Source organism: Heterodontus francisci, chromosome 2 (genome assembly GCF_036365525.1).
Source record: "Heterodontus francisci isolate sHetFra1 chromosome 2, sHetFra1.hap1, whole genome shotgun sequence".
NCBI lineage: Eukaryota > Metazoa > Chordata > Chondrichthyes > Heterodontiformes > Heterodontidae > Heterodontus > Heterodontus francisci.
The window spans coordinates 137,182,208-137,208,735 of NC_090372.1; the positions used below are offsets into that span (position 1 = coordinate 137,182,208).

General features: G+C 44.4%; 1 protein-coding gene across 1 annotated transcript in view; it reads right to left on the reverse strand.

The window, feature by feature from the left end:
• The window catches only part of LOC137380783 (adenylate cyclase type 1-like), a 430,168-nt gene that overhangs the window by 21,197 nt on the left and 382,443 nt on the right, over window positions 1-26,528 (reverse strand). Inside the window, exons 17-18 of the mRNA XM_068053137.1 lie at window positions 8,943-9,089; window positions 8,723-8,821 (exon numbers count right to left, since the gene is read on the reverse strand). Of these exons, the coding sequence (XP_067909238.1) occupies window positions 8,723-8,821; window positions 8,943-9,089 (246 nt within the window). The remainder of the gene's footprint in view (window positions 1-8,722; window positions 8,822-8,942; window positions 9,090-26,528) is intronic.

The following is a 26,528-nucleotide window of genomic DNA, read 5'->3' on the forward strand; positions in this document are numbered from 1 at the left end:
AAAATATCATCATCAAGGAGGACTGTGTAACGTATAAGTGTGGCGTGAGGTTTTCAAGTGCTTCAATAAGTAAAGAAGATACCTTTCTTTGTAATTTGGGGTATCAGCAACTTACAAAGTACTATTTAGTTAATGGGGATTTCTTTTAGTTTAGTTGTTATAATAAAAGATTTAAAACATGAAATCTTGTCATGCAATTCTTAATTGGTCTGGAGAGATCATATTTTGTGGTTTCATGCTAACAGACTCACTGTCATAACACTACCTTGAACTGGAGTTCTGTTGACATCTTCATGACAGGAGTGGTGAACAGGACAGAAAATTAGAGGTGGGAGGGGGAGGAAGGCAAATTTAGTGTTAAGACAAGTTTATCCACCAAAACAGCAAATGTTGGAAATCTGAAATAAGTTAAAGGGCTGGATTTAACGTTCCCGCCTCCATGCCGCCACGATCTAGTGCATGGCAACTAAAGATAATATGCCGGTCGGGACCCCGCCCCCCCCCGCCAATCATGTGGTGGGTGGGCTCTGCGACACTGGCAATGGCATCAGCTACCTCTGCACAGGCGCTGGCGCAATTTTTAAAGGGCAGCCAGACCTGTTGCTAAATTTTAATATTTAAACCCATACCCTCCCAAGTACACTGCAAAAAAAATCGTCCCTTTCCTCCCCCCGCACCCCCAATAATACTTGCATATAATAGTTGCTCTCTCCGCACCCTCTCCAAAACACTTACATGCAAGATTTGACCTTTCCCCCCACCAAATGTTCAAAGTGCAGAGGTTACCCCTTCCGCCACTCTCCTAGACTATACATGCTGATTTGAAGCCATCCATTCCCCCTCCCCCCCACTAAAAATCCTAAGTACACCCCTTCCCCACCTCGCTGGCACCAGCTTTCCCTGGACTGGAAAGTGAAGGCACGTGAGTGCTAGTCACCGCATGGAAGATCCCAGGCAGCCGATAAGATTGCTGTCAATTTTATTTAAATATATTCATTTCCTTTAGTTAAATACTAACATCCGAATTAGGAGCAGGAGTAGGTCACTCGGCACTTCGAGCCTGCTCTGCTCCGCCATTCAATATGTTCATGGCTGAACTGATTTCTCCACATTATCACCAAACCCGATAACCTTTCACCCCCTTGCTTATCAAGAATCTATCTACCTCTGTCTTAAAAATATTCAAAGACTCTGCTTCCAGCGCCTTTTGAGGAAGAGAGTTCCAAAGACTCACGACCCTCTGAGAGAAAAAATTTCTCTTCATCTCTGTCTTAAATGGGTGACCCCTTATTTTCAAACAGTGACCGCTGGTTCCAGATTCCCCCACAAGGTGAAACATCCTTTCCACATCCACTCTGTCAAAACCCCTCAGGATCTTGTATGTTTAAAACCAAGTCGCCTCTTACTCTTCTAAATTCCAGCGGATACTAGCCTAACCTGTCCAATCTTTCCTCATATGATAGCCCGCCCATTCCAGTTATCAGTCTAGTAAACCTTCTTTGAACTGCTTCCCATTTACATCCTTCCTTAAATAAGGAGATCAATACTGTATACGGTACTCCAGATGTGGTATTTAATATTTAAAGTCGGTTCCTGTTGCACAGCGGCGAGGGGTAGGGGCCACCACCGAGCCTCACCACTGCTGGTACGATCTTCTGCACCCCCCACCACCCCACCACCACCCCCCCCCCCCCCGCCTCCATAGCTCCTGACATTGGGACCTCAACAAAATTCAGCCCAAAATAACATCAATTCTTTTACAACCCTTCATCATAACTCAACATACTAACTATCTTTTTCTCTTTCAGAATTTTTTTTTCCTATTATATTTAAATACCACATTCAGCTCAAGGGGATTTATTTTGGCATCTTATTTATTATAGCATGTGTTGTTAGTTATGATTTAACTAAAATCTTGATTCTATATGAAATGGATCAGCAAGCAGAGTTACATGTTGGAAAAATTTATTGGGGCCTCAAAATTCTGATCCATGGTGGGTTACCAGCCTGTGCCAGAATCTGGGAGGGAACTCAACTCCATCCTATTTCTTCCACCTCCCAATTTACTGTGAGTGGGAGAAGTGGGTGGATTATCTGACTGTTACCCCATTCTTGTAAAGGAGATGTGTCTGGGAGAGTTCCTGAGTTATCTTGGGAATTTTATCCTAATAAGAATGACAGCTGCCCTGAGTCCCACTAAGTGCATTGTGAAGGCCCGAGACCTTTATTAGGGAAAGGTAATTGATCCCAGATAGAGGTATATCATCTTCCTCAAGGGGCCGACTTGATTCATTGGGTGGAGAAAATGTAAATACAAAGATTTTTGCTGGGGTCTTTGAGAGCTTCTCCTCTGGATTTTTATTTGCCCCTTAAAGACTGTGGCTGCTGTGTCAATTAATATGTTAAGACTGTGATCAATAGATTTTATTCGTTAAAGGTAAAAAGGAACACGGATCAAAGGCAGATAGATGAACTTGACATATTGATCAACCATGATCTTGCTGAATGGTTGAACAGGCTGGAGAAGCTGGGTGGCCTACTCCTGTTCCTTTGCAGGAATGGAATAGTGCCACTAACATTCCATCCTGCAGTTTGAGGTGCCTTCCTGATGTGTTGTGCCCATCCTACATATTCAGATAACTCAATCCCCATAATTTGAAATGGGATCTGGACCTCCCCACCCCAATGGATTTAAGGTTCACTCCATTACTCTTCTTCCAGAAAAGCAGCCTTAGAGTAACAGTGGGGCCTAACATTAATACCAATTCTCATTTTTTCATCATCAGTAATATGTGTGACCAGAATATCATTTTGACCTGAATTAAAATTTCTTCCAGGTCAACATGAGCAAAACTAAACCAGTTGGCCTCAAGTTTTCACCTGGCTGCGCTGTTTTTTTTTAGTGCATTTCACCTGAAATCAAGCAAATCAGCGCAAAATATCGCATTTTAAGTGCAAATTATGATCGGCGCAAATCAAGATCGTTTAGGAGTGTGGTCTCAAAACATATATAAGTACCTTGATTAGCATATCAAGGATCTTAGCACTTGTCTCAGGCAGGCATCCTGGACATTTGGAAATTGTCAATTTCCAATCTGGCAGCAGGTGCACTTCTGAAAGAGATGGGGTGTGAGAGATCATGCTTAGAAAGTGATCCCCCAACACTCATTTTTCATCTAAAAAACGCATGACAGGATCCATTTTTTCCATGTTCTCTGTAGCAATCAGTCTACAAAGTTAATCTATCTTGTGTAAATACTATGTGCACTCACTAATAGATGACACACTCACAAAAAGTTGCCAGCCCGAAGACTAATTAAACCCAGATAAAACCCCCACTTAACAGGTAAAAAAGATATATCACAAATAAATATAGCAAATTCCAGGGAGTGATTTGGAGGCTGTAATCAATTATTGGGGCCCAGATGACTGTTATTGGATTTAATAATAAAAAAAATCCTCTAATGGCTTTTGACATGTCCACCGCTTGATTAAGTTACTGTCTGGTAAGCATTTCCAGATGTTCAATATTCTAAACACAAGGGGAAAATTGGGCCTGGAAACAGTTTGATAATGATAAAAAACTTGGTAATTCACTTGAATTATGATTGTATATATTTAGATTGCTTTGAGTATACAACATATAATTCAAGAGGACTACAGTGCTATATTGACATTGCAATCACAGTTCAAATTTACATTGATACGAAGCAATTTTTTTCAACATTGTACAAATGCTAAACTTATGGGGTGGAAATCCTTTCGGTAGGATTTCTGTTTTGGGTACAATAGGTGCAAATTATGCTCAAAATTGCAGTGGTTTTGCAAAGCTTTTGTTCTCAAGCATTCTACTCAATTTCATTTGCATATCATCGAATATAAAATCTGCCATGAACCAGCACAATTGGCCAGGTTTTAGAAGGTGATTAAAAAAAAATCTTTGTTTTAAAAGTATTGCTCGATATATTGAAGAGTGGCAACTCGGTGCAGTTTTATTAGTACAGTCAAGATGGATTGATCACAGAAAATAAGCATTTTTAATCAGAGTCCACCACCTGGAGTAACTTAATTTCAAATAACTGAAAATGATGTTAAGTATATATTTTTGTATTTTTTTTAGTCACACTGGAAGAAATTAGTCATAGTAATAGTAAATTAAGAAAAATATACATTCAAAAGCTTTTAAAACATGCCATTTGTGTCCTTGTACCTAAAACAAAGCTTCATTTTATGACCCTCCTTGAAGACTCATAATCAGGTGCAATTAGTGCAAACTCATAATGGTGAGTAATTCGAACTGGGGGTGTAGCCAGATTTGTGGGTGGGGCTGGCTTTTAGCACAGTATTTTTTTACAAAGTGACTCCTGACAACGCAGCGGCTCGCCGATGTCATCAGAGCACTGCAAGCTGCACACATGCGCAAACGGGCTCCTGCTCTCTGCGCATACGCAGACTGCCGTCTTGGCAGGACTGGTTGGCGCATGCGTGGGGAAACGTCATCGCGTAATGTGCCTGTTCGGTCTTGGCGCATGTGCTTGCTGTTCGCGCATGCACGGTAAAGCGTCTGATTGTTCCCTGCTCCTTGCTTCCCGCACTTCACCCCCCTAACCCCGCTCTCCGGCTGCTTGATTCCTGCCGTCCTGCTATCCTCCAGCCGCTAGCTCAAGGCCCGCTTCCCTCCTCTCGGCCACTCGCTCCTACGTCGACCTGTCACCCCTCCTGGGCCGCCTTGCTTCTTTGGGCAGCGCACGAAGAATGATGGAATATGGGAGCGAGTGGCTGAGAGAGGATAAGTGGCACGGCCTGGAACTAGCAGCTAGAAGAGGGCGGGGAGTGAGCGTCCAGAGAGCAGGGGGGCAGGGAATGAGAGGCTGGAGTGTGGGGGTGTGGGAAGCAGGGTGCGAGAGGCCAGAGAGTTGGGGGGGTTGGTGGTGGGGGGTAGGCGAGAGGCTGGAGAGCGGGGTGATAAATCTGTGATAAATTGAGCAGTTATATTTTCTGTGATATATTGAGCAGCGCCATTTTTAATCCTGGCAGCTGCCTGAACGTCGCAGACAGTGATGTTCAAGTGGCACCTAGTGGTTACGTTGTCAGCAAACACAGCCATTTTTTTAAACAAGCGCAACAGTTCATGGAAACTCGAATTGCACTGAACCTAATTAAAATTATGTAATCTTTTGTGTAGGTTTGCCAGATTTTGTGTGAATTGCACTGGGAAAGCCAGAGCAACCACGCAAAAACTCCAGGCCCATTTGTCACAACCCCAACTCACTCTGAAGTGAAGCAGAGTGAGATTACCTCCTTCAGCAAGTCTCACTTTGCTAGGCTTCGACTCTGACACCAGATTCAAACAATTATAATTGCAGTGCCAATGAAAACCAATGCTACAGTTGTAGTGTAAATGGCAACTTTGGTTTATTGAGTCCAATAAATATGCAGTGAATCATCAGGATCAAAAGGAGCAAACTGAATATCATATTCATACAGCAGATCAAAAGTAGCATTAATCCGATCTGTGTATATGTTTTGCATACATAGGTACATTAGTAAAATTTATGAGGGATATAGTAAATTTGTTACTTTGTTTTACAACTTTGTCAAGTTTAAAAATAGTTGAATTAATGGCTTGACCTAACAGGATAATTGTTTACACCTAATGAAACCATTACAGTGATTCAATATTCACAAATATAATTGTTTGATGCTGTGCTTTAAATATTATTGCCATAATTATGTTGGACTTAGTTTTTGATATCAATTGTTCCACTGCAAGATAGTTTGACTGGACAACAACATGGTTGAGATTTAATCTATGACAAAGCCTGCTGAATAGCCAATTGTGATAACATGGAGCAAAATACATTTGGAATATAACTACATTTGTGACACTAAAAGAGGCGGGAACTCCCCCCTCTCCCCCCTCCGCGCAAAGAGCGGCTGGTGATGGGGAGGGGGGGGGGAGTGGGAGGCTTGGGGGGCCCTTCCAGGCCCGCTCTCACCTCTGCCGCCATTTTATGCAGGGCGGCAGCGGGAAATTGGCTGCCCGCCCCAGGCCAATCAAGGCCCTTCAGTGGCCAGTTAACGGCCACTTAAGGGCCTCCGCCTGCCACTACGGGGATTTTACCATTGGCAGGTGGGCGGCCCAGGCCCGAGAAAACCTGCCTGTTAAAAGTAGGTGGCTTTTTGACGGCCTGGTGGGGGTGCGGGGGTTCCCTCCTGATCAGGCAGCCTGTGCCCGACAAAGGGCCGCACCCGATGCCCCAACTACCCCCAACACCCAAATGGGGAGATGGTGGCATAGTGGTAATGTCACTGGCCTAGTAATCCAGAGGCCCAGGCTAATGCCCTGGGGACATGGGTTCAAATTCCACCTCAGCAGCTGGTGGAATTTAAATTCAATTAATTAAAATCTGGAATTGAAAGCTAATCTCAATAATGGTGCCATGAAACTATCATCAATTTCATAAAAACCCATCTGGTTCACGAATGTCCTTTAGGGAAGGAAATCTGCCGTGCTTACCCGGTCTGGTTTACATGTGACCTCAGACCCACAGCAATGTGTTTGACTCTTAACTGCCCTCTGAATTTTTATTTTATTTTAAGATACAGCACTGAAACAGGCCCTTCGGCCCACCAAGTCTGTGCCGACCAACAACCACCCATTTATACTAATCCTACATTAACCCCATGTTCTCTACCACATCCCCACCATTCTCCTACCACCTACCTACACTAGGGGCAATTTACAATGGCCAATTTACCTATTTACCTGCAAGTCTTTGGTTGTGGGAGGAAACTGGAACACCCGGTGGAAACCCACGCAGACACAGGGAGAACTCGCAAACTCCGCACAGGCAGTAACTCGAACTGAACCCGGATTGCTGGAGCTGTGAGGTTGCAGTGTTAACCACTGCGCCCCTGTGCCGTCTAGCAAGTCACCCAGTTGTGAAGGGCAATTAGGGATGGGCAGCAAATGCTGGCCTTGCCAGCGATGTCCACATCCCAAAAAAGAATTTTAAAAAATGCTCCCCATTCCCCATTAGATGGGAGTGCCTGCCTCAATGAGGTGAAAGCTCCGCCTCAAACCAATTAAGGGCCTGGATCTCAGGCCCAGCAGGGGCGGGATCGCCACCAACTTTTCAGTCAGTGGATGGCTCCCATCTAACAACAGAAAAATTCCAGCCTCAATATAAACTATTGAATATTACTTAGGTGAACAAGATATTTACTATTAGTAATTAAGGTTGTAGAATTGCTTTAATTTAGTCTCTAATGACCACTTGACTGACTTGTGATCTTCTCTTTTCTAGTTCTGAGTTGCTAATGACTTGTTGGAACTAGCTATAGCTTCCTATAAATTTCTAAATAATAGAGAGAATTGCCAGGTTGCTAACATATGTGAGTGCCAGAGTATATCTGTATCCGGTTTTAATAAGGTGATTTGCGTGCTTGCACCATTGCTTCTCAGGACTGTTTTTAATTTGTTTCTTGTGACGATGTAGAATGTTTGTATGTCACCATGAAGGATAATTCTTCCTTCATAATATGAACAAGAAACAAAATACTGAAGATGCTGGAAATCTGAAACAAAACAGAAAATGGTGGAATGGCTCAGGCAGCATCTGTTGAGAGAACACAAGCTGAGGTTTCCAGTGTGGAACCCTTCCTCAAAACGGGAAGATATTACAGATGCACAACATTTAAAAAATGCAAAGGGTCAAAAAAATAACAAGGACCACACATAGGGTGGGGTGAGGGTAGTGGAATAGAATGACCTATAAAGTCACCTGCTTAGGTGGAGAACCAACGATGGTTAAATGGACTCCATGCACAAATCATTTTGCCATTTAACCATCTCCTGTTCTTTATCACAGCACTTTGCAGGTCATTCTATTTCTTTTCTTCTGTTTGTCAGATCACTGCATCTTTTTTCCCCCTTTTCTTATTCCTTTTTAAATGTTGTTCATTTGCCATATCTTCCAGACCTGAAAAAGAATTCCACATGTAAAAGGTCAGCTTGTGTTCTCTTGATGGATGGTGTCTGACCCGCTCGCTGACTGTTTCCAGCATTTCGTATTTCTATCTGCCTTTGTTGTACAATTCTAAAGTAGATGACCAATACCTTGGATATCTGTAATATGTCACATTTTGAATAATACTTTTGTCTATGCATATGCAGGTATTACTTTCCAACCTTACAATAACATTTTTACGCCACTAAATAATGCAATATAGTCCTACGTAGGAAACTATCGGCATGAAAATAAAGTGTATGCAAATCTGGAAGTACAGTCTCCACTCAAAGCAGCTGACGTTTGGAAAGCTGAAACCTGAATGATATCGAGACTCAATGATAACCATTTATAAATGGGTAAACGTACAGCACCCTTAGTATTACTCATGGCTGTTCAGTTGATTCTGCCTGTGAACATTGGAGAACTGCACTTGGTATAACTGCAATTACAGCAATAGTAAAGTCTGCCTTTACAAACCAAACAGGAAAGGGATGTCCAACTTGCTGTGTTATAACATTGAGAAACTAGATCAGGGTTAGTTTACATTTGTTTGTAATCAACATTTCTTCCATTGCTCTGAGGTATTTTTGGTTTATCCTTATATTTATGGAATAGGAGATGCAACTGCTTGATTGGTTGTTTTTTCTGTGTGTGCTTGGAAAAAATGTATCACCATTAACTAGAAAACTTAAAACCCAATTGCTCACCTTCATTCCAGTTGTAGGTACGAGTCCAACAGCTCCCATATAAGTGCTGCCAATTGTTTTGATTTTCTCTATGTCCTTATAGCATTCCTTGTCCATTAACTTTTGCACCAAAAGAAAGATGTAAGCACATTTACAAGAATTATAAAAAAGAGCATTGTTCAAACATTTCATAAATCAAGACTTTTATCATTTAGTATGGTTAACATAAAATTAAATGTACCTCGTCAAAGTCAGCTATTATTTCATTCAAGAGGCGCAAGCATTCAACTCCCATGTTATTACCATCTAGTTCAATATAAAAGTCATTAAAATTGGGAATTGAGGCAAACATCACACCCACTTGTGAATATGACTGGTAGTAGAGGTCCTGCAATGAACAACATATGGAGGTTAAGTGTCACATTGAATCAAACAGGTAGTTGAGAAGGAGGGAGTGTCCCCTCCTAGACACAGACTAGACTTAGCACAAATTATGAATATCACAGAGAGGAATTTTGTCTGACAGTCTAAAATGTTCAGAAGAAATCTGCTGTGTGCAATTCCTGTCCTTGTACCCTTTTCTGTATTGCTGTGGACAGCTGAATGTGTTCTGACTATGCTGTATCCTATTTAATTAATTAAGAAGTATACTACATTAGTATAAGAAAGTGATCTTTCTCATGTCTTTCCTTCTCGAACCATCAGGTAACTTGCCAAAGATAAGGGAGACAATATGGATATTAGTCCATAGGAGCATTGTATTTACTGCATTGCTCCAGTAGAGGTACTCAGAGTTACAATAATTCTTCAGATATCAACATGAAATATTCAATATTCAAGTATTTCTTTACCTTGGATAAAACAAATCTGAACATATTTTATTTCTTCTTTTACTGTAATAGTACTAGCCTGTTCTCACCAAGTATTAACCATGCCATGCTATACTGTTGAAAAACCCAAATATTGCAACCCTATTCAAACAAAAAGAGGGGAGGGGGAAACTCAGTAACTCTGGGCCAGTCAGCCTAATGTTGGTGGTGGGGAAACTTTCAGAGACAATAATCTGTGACAAAATTAACTGTCACTTGAAAAAATATGGATTAAAGAATGCCAGCCAGAAAGGAATTGTTAAAGACAAATTGTGTTTGACTAACTTGAGTTTTTTGATGAAGTAACAAGGGAAGATTGATGAAGGTAATGCATGTTGTGTATATGAATTTTCAAAAGGCATTTACTAAAGTACCATACTTATTAGCAACTTGAAGTCCATGTGATTAAAAGGATAGTGTCGCCGTGAATGTAAAACTGCCTAAGGGATAGAAAGCAGACAGTAGTGGTGAATGGTTGTTTTTCAGACTGGTGGGGAGTACACAGTGGTGTCCTCCAGAGGTCTGTACTAGGACCACTACTCTATTTGATATATATCAATGAGCTGGACTAGGGTATATTTTCAAAGTTTGCAGATGACACTAAACTTGGAAATGTAGTAAACAAATGAGGAGAATAGTCATGGACATGAGGTGGACATAGACAGACTGGTGAAATGGGCAGACACATGGCAAATGCAATTTAGTGCAGAGAAATGTAAAGTGATGTAATTTGATAAGAAGATTGAGGAGAAAAGAAAAAGACTTTTCATGACTTTGAAATTTCCTAAAGCGTGTAAAAGCCAATGAAGTACTTTTGAAGTACAGTCACTGTTGACTATAGCAGCCAATGTACACACAGCAAGCTCCCACAAACAGCAACATTATGATGACCAGATAATCTGTTTTTTTTTTAGTGATGTTGAATGAGGGAGAAATATTGGCCAGGGGTTATGACTTGTTCCTTTTGCTGTTCTCACTTTTCCTCTTCATTTTGTCATCAATGGGTCTCAAAATTCTGGGATCTTTCCCAAAGACTCTGCCTCCATCTGGGTCGGTCCAGGATGTCAATGTTGTATTTCTTCATGTTGGCTTTCAGCACATCTTTGAAGTGCTTCTTTTGTCCTCCTCTGGTGCATCTGCCCTGACTGAGCTGCGAGAAAATGAACTACTTTGGGAGGCCTGTGTCTGATATCTGAACTATATGACCAACCCAATGAACCTGATGGCGGATAATCATAGCCTCGATGCTTGTGGTACCTGCTTGTGAGAGGACACTGACGTTGGTGCACCTGTCCACTCACTTAATGGGCTGAATTTTATTGGGGTGCCGCCATTCGCGATATTACGCACGGGGGCTCATTAGCATCACTGCACCGAGCCTCTCCCACCGCCCAGATATTACGTGGGGAGAGGCAGGATATTCGGTGCAGTGAGGAACCCTTTGACAGTTGTGCCGCAGGTGCTGGGGCCCTATTTTGAGCAGCCCAGCACCCTCTTCCTGACAGCTGTCAAAGAATACTTACCTGACTGCTGAAGAGTGGGGCTGATGTCAATCTGGCAGCAAAGCAGAGAGTGCTGCAGTAATCCAGCAGGTCAGGCAGCATCTGTGGAGAGAGGAGCAGAGTTAACTTGTCAAATCCACAGACCTGAAAGTTAACTCTGCTTCTCTCTCCACAGATGCTGCTTGACCTGCCGAGTGACCCCAGCACTTTCCGCTTTGCTGCCACATACTTACTCTGCTGTGTCCTGTGAAGTTGTGATCCTCGTCTCCCACTCAAGTGTAACATTCCTTCTTGTAGGTGTGCTGCACCTGGGTGAATAATCTTAAATATGCACATTCCAGGATGTGGGACTTAAATACACCATAAAAGGTATTACAAAGGTTTACAGAGAACACACTGACACAAATGGGAATGCACGGTTGTCACAGCAATGTAAATACCTCTTTCACTAAATGTTCCTCACGAACATGTGTGTCCTTTTCTCTGTGCGAATGATGTGTGTCAGCATGTAGTGCCAATATCACATCCCTTTGCACCGTTGGCCCTTCAGAAGAGCCAATGTATGCAATAAAACATCATTGCCATGCCACCATTACACATGAGCATCTCCACGGATGCAGTGACATGGACATTGGCTCAGACAGCTGCTGCCTCTAAAAGGTTGCTGCAGATGTGGACTGGTGCACAGCAGATGAGTGAGGGTGATGTGTGGCTTGCACAGCTCATGTCGGTTCCTATGGAGCAGACAGCCTTTGTCTGATAAGCCACCGCCGGACATCCCTATCTCGCTGCTAGCCCTGCGTGCAGAGCCTGGGTGCCATCTGCTTTCCCATGTGCCTTTCATATTGTAGGTCCTCAGCATCCTCAAGTCCGAGGAGGAATCTTATTGAGTCTCTCCTCATCATGCCAGGCCTATTGGGTGCATAGTTGTGCAGATCAGCAAAGAAAGGAGCTGGCCTTTTTGACCTGTAGTACAGGGCATCTCCCTATCCATACAGGCATTGGAGGCACTCTTTCAGCATGCCGATCTCTTGCTCAATGGTGGCTCATGTAGCTCAGTGGCTGGCGTTGTATCTCTCCTCTGCAGCAGTGGTGGAGTCTCTCACTGGTATCGGGAGCCATATCTGCAAAGGATATCTCCAAGAAGTCACCCCTCCATCTGAGCCAATTCAGTGAACAGCAGTGGCAGCTGGGACTGGCGCAAGATCCAGGTGTCATGGCAGCTGCCTGAGAAGCGGTCACACATTCGCTGCAAGCAACTGTGGTGTTCACATACCAGTTTCACCTAGATTGAGAGGGCTCCTTTAATGGTGACGTCTGCAGGTGGTAGCCTGCCAGTAGGCCTGATGGCCACATGAGTGCAGTCTATGAACATTATAACCTATGGTTCTCCGGCAATGGTGCCAGAACCAATGGCCCTCTGGGCCTGGCTGTGAGAGTCCGTCCTGAAGCGGACATCCTCACTGGCCCTCCGGTGCAGGGTATTGGTGACCTCCCTGATGCAGCGGTGCACTGCTGACTTTGTGCCCCCACAAAGCTGGACCCCTAAAAGGCTGCAGAGGCGTCAGGCTTGAGAACTGCTGTCACTATGACGAACAAAGGCATGGGATGTCCACCAAAGTCCATGGGCTGCAGGTCATCCTTGAGCAGGGCACAGAGCATTGTCACCACCCTCTCTATTTGCAATATTTCCTCTGACACTGGTGCCCTGACTTCTGATGGCATGTCATGTGGGGCCTGTAGATGCACGGCAACTGTAATGGCGAGCTCCCCTTGGGGCTGCTGCTCACAATCAGGGGCCTCTATGTAGATCACACCTGCCTGTTTGCATTGCCTCTGGCGCATACGAATCCTCATGTGCAGAGGATCACACAATGTAGGATGAGCTATACCTATTTCCATGTGATAAATAAAGTTGAACCCTGCTTGTATTCCAAGGTTCCTAACAGGGCATAGATTGGTGTTGACAGGTACACCAGCTGCTTTCTTGGATCAACTATGTGGTGTGCCATGGCGTTGCCCATCTTGGCCAACACTCAGAGTGGCACAATATGACCACATCAAGATCCTACCAGCTGAATCGATTGCCCCCTCTATCCATAACACCTTAATGCTCCTGACCTTTCTGGCACCCTCCCCATACACAGGGTGCCTAGTGTGCCATTGCCCCCTTACAAACACAGAGCATGCACCGTTAACAGAGGGATGGTACACGTTACCTCCCTTTTCCCTCCAGTAATCTCAGACCCCCTCCCTTTCAGAATTCAGAGTGAGACCCCTGCATATTCCCGCCCCCCCCTTCCGGAATGCAGTGTGAGGACCCGCCGGCTTTTTAGATCGTGAACGGGACGACACCTGACAGCTGCCCATTCAACAAAAAATCCGGCAGTATCGGTGGTGGGGCGGCGGGATGCATAATCCGCATTGGTAAGTAAGCATTACCATATGCTAATTGTGGTGCCACCGCCGTTTGGCGGGGGGGGTGGGGTGGTGGCCGCACCGAGGTCCCACCACCGCCGGTAAAATGCGACGGGCCCATCTCGACGTCGCCGATCGAGGCGGGCCTCTCCCCGCAGCATGTAAAATTCAGTCCAACATGAGGGATCTTCCGCAGGCAGCTTTGATGAAATGACTCCAGTGCTTTGAGGTGCTTCCTGTACACTGCCCAAGGCACTGGGGATAACTCCCCTGTCCTTTGAAATCGTGCCATGGGATCTTTTACATCCACCTGAGAGATTTTTTTATTCATTCACTGGCTATGCCAGCATTTATTGTCCATTCCTAATTGCCCTTGAGAAGGTGGTGGTGAGCTGCCTTCTTGAACCACTGCAGTCCTTGGGGTGTACCAATATACTTTGTAGTGGTTTGATACAACTGAGTGGTTTGCTCACCATATCAAAAGGCATTTAAGAGACTAGAGTCACATGTAGGCCAGACCAGGTAGGGACAACAGGTTTCCTTCCCTAAAGGACATTAATGAACCAGATGGGTTTTTGCAACAACTGATAATGATTGCATGGTCACCATTAGACTAGTTTTTCAATTCCAGATTTTTTATTAATGGAATTCAAATTTCACCATCTGCCATGGTGGGATTCGAACCCATGTCCCCAGAGCATTGCCTAGGTCTCATAATTACTAGTCCAGTGACATTATCACGACGCTGCCGCCTCCCCGTGAGCATACAGAGCCTTGGTTTAATGTTCAGTTCTTTGAAGAAGTAATATGTGCTGTGGATTTAGGGGAACTGGTGGATGCACTGTACTTAATTTCCAGTAGATAAGGTGCTACATCAAAGGCTATTGTGTAAAAAAAAACCTCAAGGTATAGGGGGTAACATATTGGCATGGATAGAAGATTAGCTAGCTAACAGGAAACAGAATAGGTATAAATGGGTCATTTTCCAGTTGGCAAGATGTAATGAGTTGTGTGCCACAGGGATCAGTGCTGGGGCCTCAACTTTTTACATATTATTTAAATGACTTGGATGAAGGGACCGAAGGTATGGTTGCTAAATTTGCTGATGACACAAAGATAGGTAGGAAAGTAAGTTGTGTAGAGGTCATATGGAGGCTACAAAGGGATATAGATAGGTTAAGTGAGTGAGCAAAGATCTAGCAAATAATGTGGGAAAATGTGAAATTGTTCATTTTGGCAGGAAGAATAAAAAAGAAGCATATTATCTAAATGGTGAGAGATTGTAGAGCTCTGAGGTGCAGAGGGATCTGGGTGTCCTGGTGCATGAATCGCAAAGGTTTACTCTGCAGGTTCAACAAGTAATGAGGAAAGCTAATAGAATGTTATGATTTATTGCAAGGGGAATTGAATACAAAAGTAGGGAGATTATGCTTCAGTTATACAGGGCATTGGTGAGACCACATCTGGAGTACTGTATTGGTCTCCTTATTTAAGGAAGGATGTAAACGCGTTGGAAGCAGTTCAGAGAAGGTTTACTAGACTGATACCTGCAATAGGCAGGTTGAAATATGAGGAAAGGTTGGACTGGCAAGGCCTGTATTTGTTGGAGTTTAGAAGAGTAAGAGGCGAGTTGATTGAAACAGATAAGATCCTGAGGGGTCTTGACAAAGTGGATGTGGAAAGGATGTTTCCCCATGTGGGAGAATCTCGAACTAGGGGTCAGTATTTAAAAATAATGGGTCGTCCATTTAAGACAGAGTTGCGGAGAAATATTTTCTCTGAGAGTCATGAGTCAAAATCCTGGAACTCCCTTCCTAACATGTAACTCCATTTACCTACCCCACATGGACTGCAGTGGTTCAAGAAGGCAGCTCACCACCACCTTCTGAAGGGCAATTACAGATGAGCGTTAAATGCTGGCCTAGCCAGCGACATTCACATTCCATGAACAAAAAAAAAAGTCTTTGGAACTCTCTTCCTCGAAAGGCAATGGAAGCAGAGTCTTTAAATATTTTTAACGAAGAAGTAGATAGATTCTTGATAAGCAAGGGGCTGAAAGGTTATCGGGGGTAGGTGGGAATGTGGAGTCGAGGTTACAATCAGATCGGCCATGATGTTATTGAATGGCGGAGCAGGCTCAAGGGGCCCAGTGGCCTATTCCTGCTCCTAATTCGTCTGTTTGTAATGTCTCGCCCAAAAGACGGTACTTCCGATGGTGCAGCACTCCTTCAGTACTCCACTGGAATGTCAGCCTGGAGTATTATGCTCAAGTTTCTCGAATGAGACTTGAACCCACAACTCAGAGGCAAGGGTATTACCAACTAAGCCACAACTGACACATGAACAAAATGGTACAATTTTAACAAGGATGCAGGAATAATGGGCATATATACATAAATGTTTGAAGATTGCAGGGCAAGTCAAGAAGGCTGTTTAAAAACCATACAGAATCCTTAGTTTTATAAACAGAAGCAATAGAGACAAAAGTAAGGATATTATGCGAAACCTTTAAAAATCACTGGTTAGGCCCCAGCTGTAGCATTGTGCCCAATTCTCAGCACCAATTCATTCATGGGATGTGGGTATGACTGGCAAGGGCAGCATTTATTGCCCATCCCTAATTGCCACTGAGACGACTGTGTCAAGGCTTTAGAGAGGGTTTACTAGAATGGTGCCAGGGACTTCAGTTACGTAGTCAGACTAGAGAAGATGGGTTGTTCTTCTTAGAGTAGAGAAAGTTAAGGGGAAATTTAATGGAGGTGGTCAAAATTATGAAGTTCCATTTCTTTAAAAAAACAAGATAAACCTATGTAACCACTGGCTGATTATTTGAGCTCAGTAATAGGAAAGTTGCTTGAGGGAATCATTAGGGATGCAATATGATTAGTTGGATAGAGGGATATATATTAGGGCACCCAACATGGCTTCAAAAACAGGTCATGTCTTACAAATCTGTTTTTTTTTGAAGAAGTCACCAAGATGGTGAATGAGACATCATCCACTTAGACTTCCAAAAGAGGTTTTGACAATATACCGTGCAAGAGGCTTCTTTACAAGATCAAAGTATTAGTGGTAATGTATTGAGCTGGATTGAGAACTGGCTGGAAGGACATGGGCAGAAAATAGTTATTGATGGATTTTCATCTTTTTGTAGATGGTATCCTGCAGGGATCAGTGTAGGGGCCATTGTTCTTTACTATTCTTATTAGATCTAGGTCTTGGGAGCACGATCTGCAAATATACGGATGATACTAAGATTTGTGCAAGTGTTAGGAATGTACGTGATGCTCAACTGCTTCAGGTGGATCTTGATGTATTGGGGGACTGCGCTCATGACTGGTAAATGGTGTTTAATTGGATAAGTGAAGTGTTATACATTCAGGCAAGACAAATGTTCAGTGTACATACACCTTCGGGAAAACACATAAAAAATGGTGGAAAATGAAAGCAATCTTTTTTTATTCATTCAGGGGATGTGGGCATCGCTGGCCAGGCCAGCATTTATTGCCCATCCCTAATTGCCCGTGAGAAGGTGGTGGTGAACTGCCTTCTTGAACTGCTGCAGCTCCACTCTGAGGTTTCTAATACATAAATCTTTATTGCTTCATGGCATTAGCTAAAGCGATTAGGTTGTTGGGGTGCATTTATAGGACAATTGACTATGAGGCAAAGAAGACTATTTTTTCCTCTGCAAGACCTTGGTGAGGCCTCATTTGGAATGCTGTTTCCCATTTTGGACTCCTCGCATGGTGAGTGATACTGAGACCTGGATGCAGTGACGCAAAAAATTCAATGATTTCATGAGTGGTCAAGGTCAGTGAATGTGTCTTCAAATGCCATATCTTACTAATTGCATTACAAATTTCACACACTGCTCAATCCACTACACCCAGCTCACCCAGCAACAATTTCAATCAATCACAACTCATTCCTAATATTCACAGCTTCACCTCACCCTCACACACTTAGCACTGCTGCAAGCCTTACACCCACATCTCACAGCTTATACACACTGCTAGTTATTTAACTATGATAGGCACATCACCCAAACAGATTGCACCACACGCACTGAAACACTTTACTCTCTCCAGCAAGACAAGTTGTTGCATAACTGGATGTGGCAGCACCTAATCATTTGGGGATAGGCATAGCTTATTGCCATGCAGGCTCAGTCTGCTGCCATTATGGCTGCAAATAATAGTGTCCAAAGGGATTTGCAAGGTGTCACAGCAGTCCAGCAATCTGTCCTCCAACAGGTTACTAGGATTGCTGAGGCACTGCCCTGGGACAGTGGCAGTAGCATTGTAGGGCATGAACCTGTTGTTTTCTCTCAGGATGGCGTTATTTGTTCTCCTATCACTGCCACTCCACCAGTTGTTGCTGTTGCCTGTCAGCCAGCCAGCCCAGACTTCTGCCCATGCCAAAATGGCGAAATCTGAAGTCAGCCCTTCTAATACCAGAGCTGCTTGAGGTCATCCTGCAAAGTCTTCTACACTCTCCTCCACTGAAAGTCAGCAGCTTTCCACTGGGGTAGCCCTGCATAGGCCAAGGCATATGGAAAAGAGGAAGTAAGAGAATGTGTATGGGTGATTAGTTGACATTTGCATGTAATTTAGCATGATTTCATTTATCAATTTGTGTTTGGACAGTTTATTTTTGGTTGGCTTTTATTTTTGTATTGCGGCCAAGCAGATGTTGTGATGGTCAGTAACAGAGGGAAGGTAAGGTGTAGAATAGTTTGTCACTGGGGACTGGAGTTTTTTTCAAAGATATTACAGTCAGATATATCAATCATGGACAGACCAGCCAGAAAGGGGCTGTGTCGGTTGCCTCCTCCATTTGTCTTCTCCTCAGTTGGTTGCCATATAGCTGGTGGCCTGGACTGTCCCCTCATGATAGCAAGGTTATTTAGCATGTAGCAGACCACTACAAATCTTGACAATTGCTCTGCTGAGTACTGCAGGGCTCCTCCAGTGCGGCCCAGGCAGTGGAAGCATTGTTTAAGCAAACCACTGGTATGCTCAATCACATTGTGTGTTGCAGCATTGCTTTCATTATATGCATGTACCCATAGACAGTATTTAATGCAGGCGTTTAAAGAGGGAACTATGGAGTGAAGGGACAGAGAATCGTGTCGGAACTGTCCGCCCGGAAATCCAGAGTCGTGATGTTGGTTCCAGATTTTGTCAGCGGAGGGAAAGCACCAACGCAACAGGAATCTAATTTAAATTGCTGAGCAGCTGATTGTAATCTGTTAGCATCGAACTCACCTCAATTTAATGGTGGGTTTGTGATTTATTGGATGACAGGTGGCAATCACGTGTCTTCCGGTTCACGACCATTAAAAGCTGGCTGCACTGAGGTAAGAGGCTCCAGTGCCATGACAGATAGGCAGCCATGAACAGTGCTGCATAGGGGAAGAGGGGGGTGCAGTGGCCATTTTCTGACTGTTGCTGTGCGCTCTGCAAGAGGGGTCAGAGTCTCGGTAGTTCTGCAAGGTGGGGGGTGGGGGGGAAGGGGTGTCAGGGTCTCTTAAGCTCTGCAAGGTAGGTCGGGCTCTCTGGAGTTCTGCAAGGTGGGTCGGGGTCTTGGGAGCTCTGCAAGGGAGGAGGGGGAGTCGGACTCTCTGGAGCTCTGCAAGTGAGGTCAGGGTCATCAGAGTTCTGATGAAAGGTCACAGACCTGAAATGTTAACTCTGTTTCTCTCTCCACAGATGCTCCCTGACCTGTTGAGTATTTCCAGCACGATCTGTTTTTATTTCAAATTTTCAGCATCCTCAGTATTTTGCTTTTATTTTACTGCTGGATGAGAGGGTCATCTATCAGCAAGGGTGGGCACCTGCTCGGGAGTCATCTGACAACATACTTGGTGTCTCGCCTCCCATATGACACATGGGAACGGCGCCTATTTCCAGAAATTCAGCCCTGTGTGTGCATGAGTTGCGTACTGGAGTCATCTGGTTTGTGGTCAGCAGATAGCCCTTGTTGCCCAGTAGCCACCTCTGGTTTGTCGTTGTCTGCAAATATAGATGGCATGGTGGGCTGCCACAGAATGAAAGCATCATCACTGTTGTCAGGATACCAGGCATTAGTCTGTATGATGTGCTGTGTGTGCTCATTCACCAGCTTGATGCTGAGGGAGTGGAATCCCTTCCGGTTGTGGTATATCTCAGAGCTGACATGCAGTGCCCGCAAAGCAGCGTGTGTACAGTCAGTGGCATGCTGCATCATGGGGAAGACTGTAGTCCTCCCCAAGCTGCATTGTTTAGTTTTTTTAGTTTAGAGATACAGCACTGAAACAGGCCCTTCGGCCCACCGAGTCTGTGCCGACCGTCAACCACCCATTTATACTAATCCTACACTAATCCCATATTCCTACCACATCCCCACCTGTCTCTATATTTCCCTACCACCTACCTATGCTAGGGGCAATTTGGAATGGCCAATTTACCTACCAACCTGCAAGTCTTTGGCATGTGGGAAGAAACCGGAGCACCCGGAGGAAACCCACGCAAACACAGGGAGAACTTGCAAACTCCACACAGGCAGTACCCAGAATTGAACCTGGGTCGCTGGAGCTGTAAGGCTGCGGTGCTAACCACTGTGCCGCCCATTGTTGCTATGTCTGCTGTCGTGTAGACCCCCACCTGCCAAGAATGAGGCATATTAATTTTGTCATATGAACATTAATTTTAAACTGTTGCTGGAGTGAAGAAATTACTTTTTTTAAAGAGATCACCAGACATTTGGCTGGAGAACATTTGCATACTAAGCGAAAGTGCTTGGAGAGACAAAAGCACTACTCACTGATTCAGTTAACAGAGATTGGTCTGGTCAATGGTGATCCACATCTTGTAACGTGTAAGAGACAGCACGATACCCCCCTCCCTCCCCCCGCTCCTCCACACCGAGAACTATGAAATCTACAAACCGCAGGAGCGGTTGTTCCCAAATAAGGGGTTAGTCATATGACTAATCTGCTGGCCAACTTGGAGTTTTGAATTGTGCTCACAGGACAGTTTGAAGACAGACTGTAGATTATAACTGAACCTGGAACAAGAGAGCCTCTCTCCTGGCTGACTCTCTCTCGCTTTCTCACAAACCTCTGGACCCACTGAAGTCGCTTAAACCTCAAGAGAGAAAAGACTCCTACATTGAAACAAGTTAGAGTGTGCACTGGGCCCCAATGAACAGTAAGACTTACCGGTAATTAAAGACTCCACATTAAACTCAAAGGACTGTAAATACACCTAGTTATTGCCTCACACTTTCCCCCTTTATTCTTCCTACTTTTTCTTATTCTATCTGTGTGTGTGTTTATTGCGTATGCATGCTAGTGTGATCGTGTCGCATATTCGTAGTCGTAAACCGAATTAGAGTTTAAGATTAATAAACTTTCACTTTTCTTGTTTAAATCTGAGAAAACCTGTTTGATTGATTTCTTTGCCTTACAATTGGAGCAATGAACAACGATTCACTGAGGGGAAGCTAAAAACACAGTGTTAACCAGGCAAAGGCTGAGAGGGAACCCCTAGGCCTCTTTCTCACCTGGTCGTAACACTGTTTTTCTCTAACAAAAGCAAATTAAATAGATTCATATCCTTGGAATATAGAGCCTCAGTGATCTCTCTTATTCAACAGTGGACGGCAAACTGCGAGATGTTGCAAATACTGCCTGTTCCAGCCTGGAAACAGCCTGAGACATAAAATTTCATGATCACAGCCACTGGCAATGCCATCTTCTCCCTGCTCTGAGGTTGCAAGTGAGGCTGCAGCAGGTGGCAGGTATCAGTGAGGATGTCCTTAGTGAAGCACAGCACACTGTTCCTCACTGAAGTTCAGGTAGAAGAATTGCTGGGACCTCTTGCTGAGAGCCTTTCTCCCCCTCCTCCATCTTCCAGCAGCTTCTGCTTTTGTGTCACTTCTGCTCATTCTCCCTGTTATGCTTGTTAAGACCAGGTGAGAAGGGGTCTAGGGGTTCCCTCTCAGCCTTTGCCTGGTTTAACCGTAACAGGGTTTAATTTTAAAACACTGTTTTTAGCTTGCCCTTCAGTGAATCCTTGTTCACTGCTCCAATTGTAAGGCAAAGAAATCAGACAGGTTTCCTTAGATTTAAACAAGAAAGGTGGAAGTTTATTAATCTTAAACTCTAATCCGGTTAATGACTACGAATACACAACACGACCATGCTAGCATGCATACGTGATAAACATACAAGCAGATAGAGACAGAAAAAGTAGAAGGAATAAAGGGGAAACATTTGAGGTAATATCTGGTAGTTACAGTCCTTTAAGTTTAATGTGGAGTCTTTGGTTGCCGGTGAGTCCTGCTATTCGTTGGGGCCCAGTTCACGCTTCAACTTGTTCCAATGTAGGAGTCTTTTCACTCTTGTGGTGTACGTGTCTTCCGTGGATCCAACGGCTTGGCAGGAAGCAAGTGAGTGAGAGGCATCCTTGTTCCAGCTTCAGTTGCACTCACAGCTTCTGTTCCTTTCTGTGTGGCACAATTCAAAAAAACACAGGTTGCCCAACAGGTTAGTCATGTGACTAGTTCCTTATTTGGAACAGTCTCTCCTGTGAGGTTTGTGGATTGTATGACCTTAGCAGGCCCTGGAATGCACTTCCTTACACCTTCAATGTCTGGTGATCAAAATCCATTTGGGTTAATTGGATCAGGGAATAGTCCTTTGTCTCCACAAGCAGCGTCTCTTAGCACGCAAATGTCCTTCCAGCCCAGTATCTGGTGACCTTCAAACAAGTCATTTCTTCACTCCAGCAACAGTTTAAAATCAATGTTCATCTGACAAAATTAATATGCCTCATTCTTGGTACTTGGGGTCTGCATGACATGCTGTAGTCCAAGGGTGATGCAAAGTATTGCACCCATGTCTAAGAGCAAGTGGTTTGTGCAGAATCCTTGAAGCCACAACAAAGTCTTTCAGCACGTCATACCACTCCCTGTAGACATTCATAACTACAAAGAACATTCAGTGACCACCAAATACTTCCACAGTTGCAGCAACAGCCAGTAGAAATCATTTATTAACTAACCTGTAAATAGTTGATGATCCTTTTAAATAGGTGTGGTGGGAGCTCCTACCTGCTGCTGAACATGTGTTCAGTTGTATGAGGTTAAGGGATGGCATTGGCTGGAGAGTTGAACTCCAACATGGCAGCACGGTGCCAATTCATCGTTACATGCGGATTGGCATCACGATCTGCCTACTCTGCATACTTCCAGTGGTTGCTCCCTGCATCCATGCTTCATCACTCATCAAAGTGGCATCAAGCGTGCCTTGCACCATAAGTGTGCATGAGCGCCTTGGACACCATTTGGGAGCCAAAACAGCACTCCTCGCACTGAAAAACTGAGTGGTAAGGAGTAAAATATTTAAATAGTGGTGGGATGGAGGTAGACTGGGGTCAGGATTGAGATTTTAAAAAATTTTAACATCTCACCCAACCCCAACCAACAGGTTTTTGGGGAATTTAAATTCACCCCCTTAAATGTGTTTTTCACACAAAGATTTGTGCAGAATTTAGGATTTGGGATGAAATAAATCGATTGCAGGCTGATTTAAGTCCACTGGGAGAATGGCCCTTGGTATAGAGATAGCTTTCTATAGCTTGGAAATGAGGCACCCTCCCTGCTGGCTTTGGGGTAGGGGATCCCTCCTTCGTGGGTAATTCATGGCCCACGGAGGACACCCCTTTCCACCCAGGAACGACTGTCCCCCTGGGACCCTCCTCCTCCTGGACCGAACGCCCATCCCTCCAAACCCCCTCACCGGGGCTTTCCAGATCAGCCCCGGCAACCCTGCCTCACCTACCTCAGGTCTGGGTTCCAACACTGGACCTGGGTCCGAGGCCTCTGCAGTACCAGCAGTGGCCATCACCCACGGTGGCGCTGCCGATGCCGTTAAGCTGCTGGCCCTGTGACTGGCCAGCAGCTCTTGGGGATGGGTCCCCATTGCAATTAAGTGTTTAAAAGGACAGGGATCCTGTCTCCTTAAACCTTGACCCCAAAAGACTGCAGGATCGCTCCGGGGGTCAGAAAAAATGCAGAGGCGGGGTTTTCCCAACTTTTCAGCCCAGTGCCGGGAGCCCTGCCTGCTGCATAAAATCCAGCCCTGAGAGTCCATTATCAGTGTAGTGAGGCTGTAGAGAAGGCAATAGGGCATTAGAATGATAGCTGAGGCAATACTTTACATTTATAAGATATTGATCTTAATTTCTGTGCCCAATTTTAGTCCATTCGTATAGTGGGGGAGAGTGAGGAACTGGAAAAGGTTCAGAGGAGTACCACCAGATTGATGCCAAGTCTTCATTGTCAGGACAGACTGTGACTTTTATTATATAGTAGTACAGACTTCAAGAGCACATGACTGAAGTCTTTAAAAATTAGGTTGAAATAAGGTTTGTTTTAATTCATTCATTCTCCCAGTGGATTGGTAGATAGGCAGAGAGGGCTGGACTGATGGGTATCATTGCAAAATAAGATAAGTTAGTTTAGACACCAGATAATACTTTTTGCTTAGTCATCAACTCTGGAACTTAATGGAGTACGGATTCACGAAAGGCCTTCAAAAGGAAGCTGGATACACTTTTAGGAGTACAGGACATCTCAAGCTACAGACAGTAGGCATGATTAGTAAAGATTAAAATATTAATGCAACCTTCTGCAGTTATCTGATTGTCTGAGGCTGAGAGAGAAATTTGCCAAAATTTTTCCTAAATTGGTCTAATGTGTATCCAATGTCGGTTGGGGTGGGTCAACAGTGCATGTGGTTGTACCATACCAAATGGGACAGGCTGGATGGACCAGTTCATCTTTTCATCTCCCCTTTTTTATATATATATATATATATGTATATACATACATATATGTGTATATATATATATATGTGTATATATATATGTGTATATATATATATATATATATGTGTGTATATATATACATATATGTAAAATTAAGTAAAAAATACATTTATAAATAATTATTTCACCATATTTCTGATTCACTTCAGAAAACATCGGTGTGTGATTTCAAACATTTATTGGACAGATCTATTTAAATTAAAAGTTTTAAATGTAAAGGGTTTAGTCATGGCAGGAGAGCTTAAAGCCGTGGTTTGCTCCTCTCGCTGCATGTGGGAATCCAGGAACATCTCCAGTCCTCAGGACCAGCATGTGTGCAGGAAGTGTGTCCAGCTGCAGCTCCTGGAAGCTCGGGTTTCAGAGCTGGAATGGTGGCTGGAAACACTGTGGAGCATCTGAGAGTCTGAAAGCATCGTGGATAGCACGTTTAGAGAGGTGGTCACACCGCAGCTGAAGGGACTTGAGGAAGGAAGGGAATGGGTGACCACCAGGCAGTCCAAGAGAAACAGGCAGGTAATTCAGGAGTCCCCTGGGGTCCCGCTTGCAAATCGGTATTCCATTTTGGAGGCTGATGAGGCTGGTTCCTCCAGGGAGTGTGGACAGAGCCAAGCTTCTGGCACCACAAGCAGCCTGTCTGCACAGGAAGGGGGAAAGAGAGGAAGAGCAATAGTTATAGGGGATTCTATAGTCAGAGGAACAGGTAGGCGCTACTGTGGCCGTTAACGTGACTCCAGGATGGTGTGTTGCCTCCCTGGTGCCAGGGTCCGGGATGTCACTGAACGGCTGCAGGGCATCCTGAAGGGGGAGGGTGATAAGGCAGAGGTCATGATACATGTTGGTACCAATGACATAGGTAGAAAGAGCGATGAGGTCTTGCATCAAGAATGCAGGGAGTTAGGCAGTAGACTAAAAAGCAGGACCTCTCAGGTTGTAATCTCTGGAATACTCCCAGTGCCACGTGGTAGCGAGTATAGAAGTAGGAGAATAGCACAGGTGAATGCGTGGCTTAAGAGTTGGTGCAGGCGGGAGGGTTTTAGATTCCTGGACCACTGGGACTGTTTCTGAGGAAGGTGGGACCTGTACAAGTGGGACGGTCTACATCTGAACCAGAGGGGGACTAACATCCTTGATGGTGGGTTTGCTAGTGCTGTTGGGAGGAGTTTAAACTAATTTGGCAGGGGGAGGGGACAGACTCCTAGTAGAACAGCTAAACACAGGAAAGCAAACAAGTCAGAGGGAATACAGCGGAAGTAAGTTTCAAGGGAGGAAGACCAGGATGGATGGCCTCTACTTTAATGCCAGGAGTATTACAGGTAAAACGGATGAGTTAAGGGCAAGGATTGAGATGTGGAATTGTGATATAGTAGCCATCACGGAGACATGGTTGAGGGAGGGGCAGGATTGGCAGCTCAATATCCCGGGGTATTGGGGGAGAGCGAATTTCAGTAAAATAAGGCAGGATCTGGCCAAGGTAGATTGGAAAGAGTTACTTGTCAGGAAATCTACAGAAGAGTAGTGGGGGGCATGCAAAAAGGAAATGGGGAGGGTACAGGACCAACATGTTCCCTCTAGGGTACTAGGTAGGAGCAACAAGCCCAGAGAACCATGGATGACCAGAAACATTCAGGGTATGATGAGAAGGAAAAGAGAGGCTTTTAGCAAATACAAGGAGAGCAAATCAATGGAAGCATTAGTGGAGTACAGAAAGTATAGGATGGAGATTAAGAAAGCAATTAGGAGAGCAAAGAGGGGATATGAGAAAGCTCTGGCTGGTAAAAGTAGGGAAAATCCCAAGATATTCTATAAGTATATCAATGGGAAGAGGATAACCAGGGAAAGAGTAGGACCCATTAGGGACCAAGGGGGAAATCTGTGGGTGGAGCCAGAGGACATTGGTAGGGTGTTGAACGAATACTTCACATCTGTCTTCACCCAAGAGAATGAGGATGTAGATATGGAACTCAGAGAGAGAGACTGTGAGGTTCTTGAGCAAATTGTCATAGGGAGTGACAAGGTATTGGAGGTTTTGGCAGGCTTAAAAGTGGACAAATCTCCACGTTAGGACGATTTGCGTCCCAGGATGCTGTGGGAGGCAAGAGTGCAGATTGCAGGGGCTCTGACCCAAATTTTTAATTCCTCTCTGGCCACGGGGGAGGTGCCA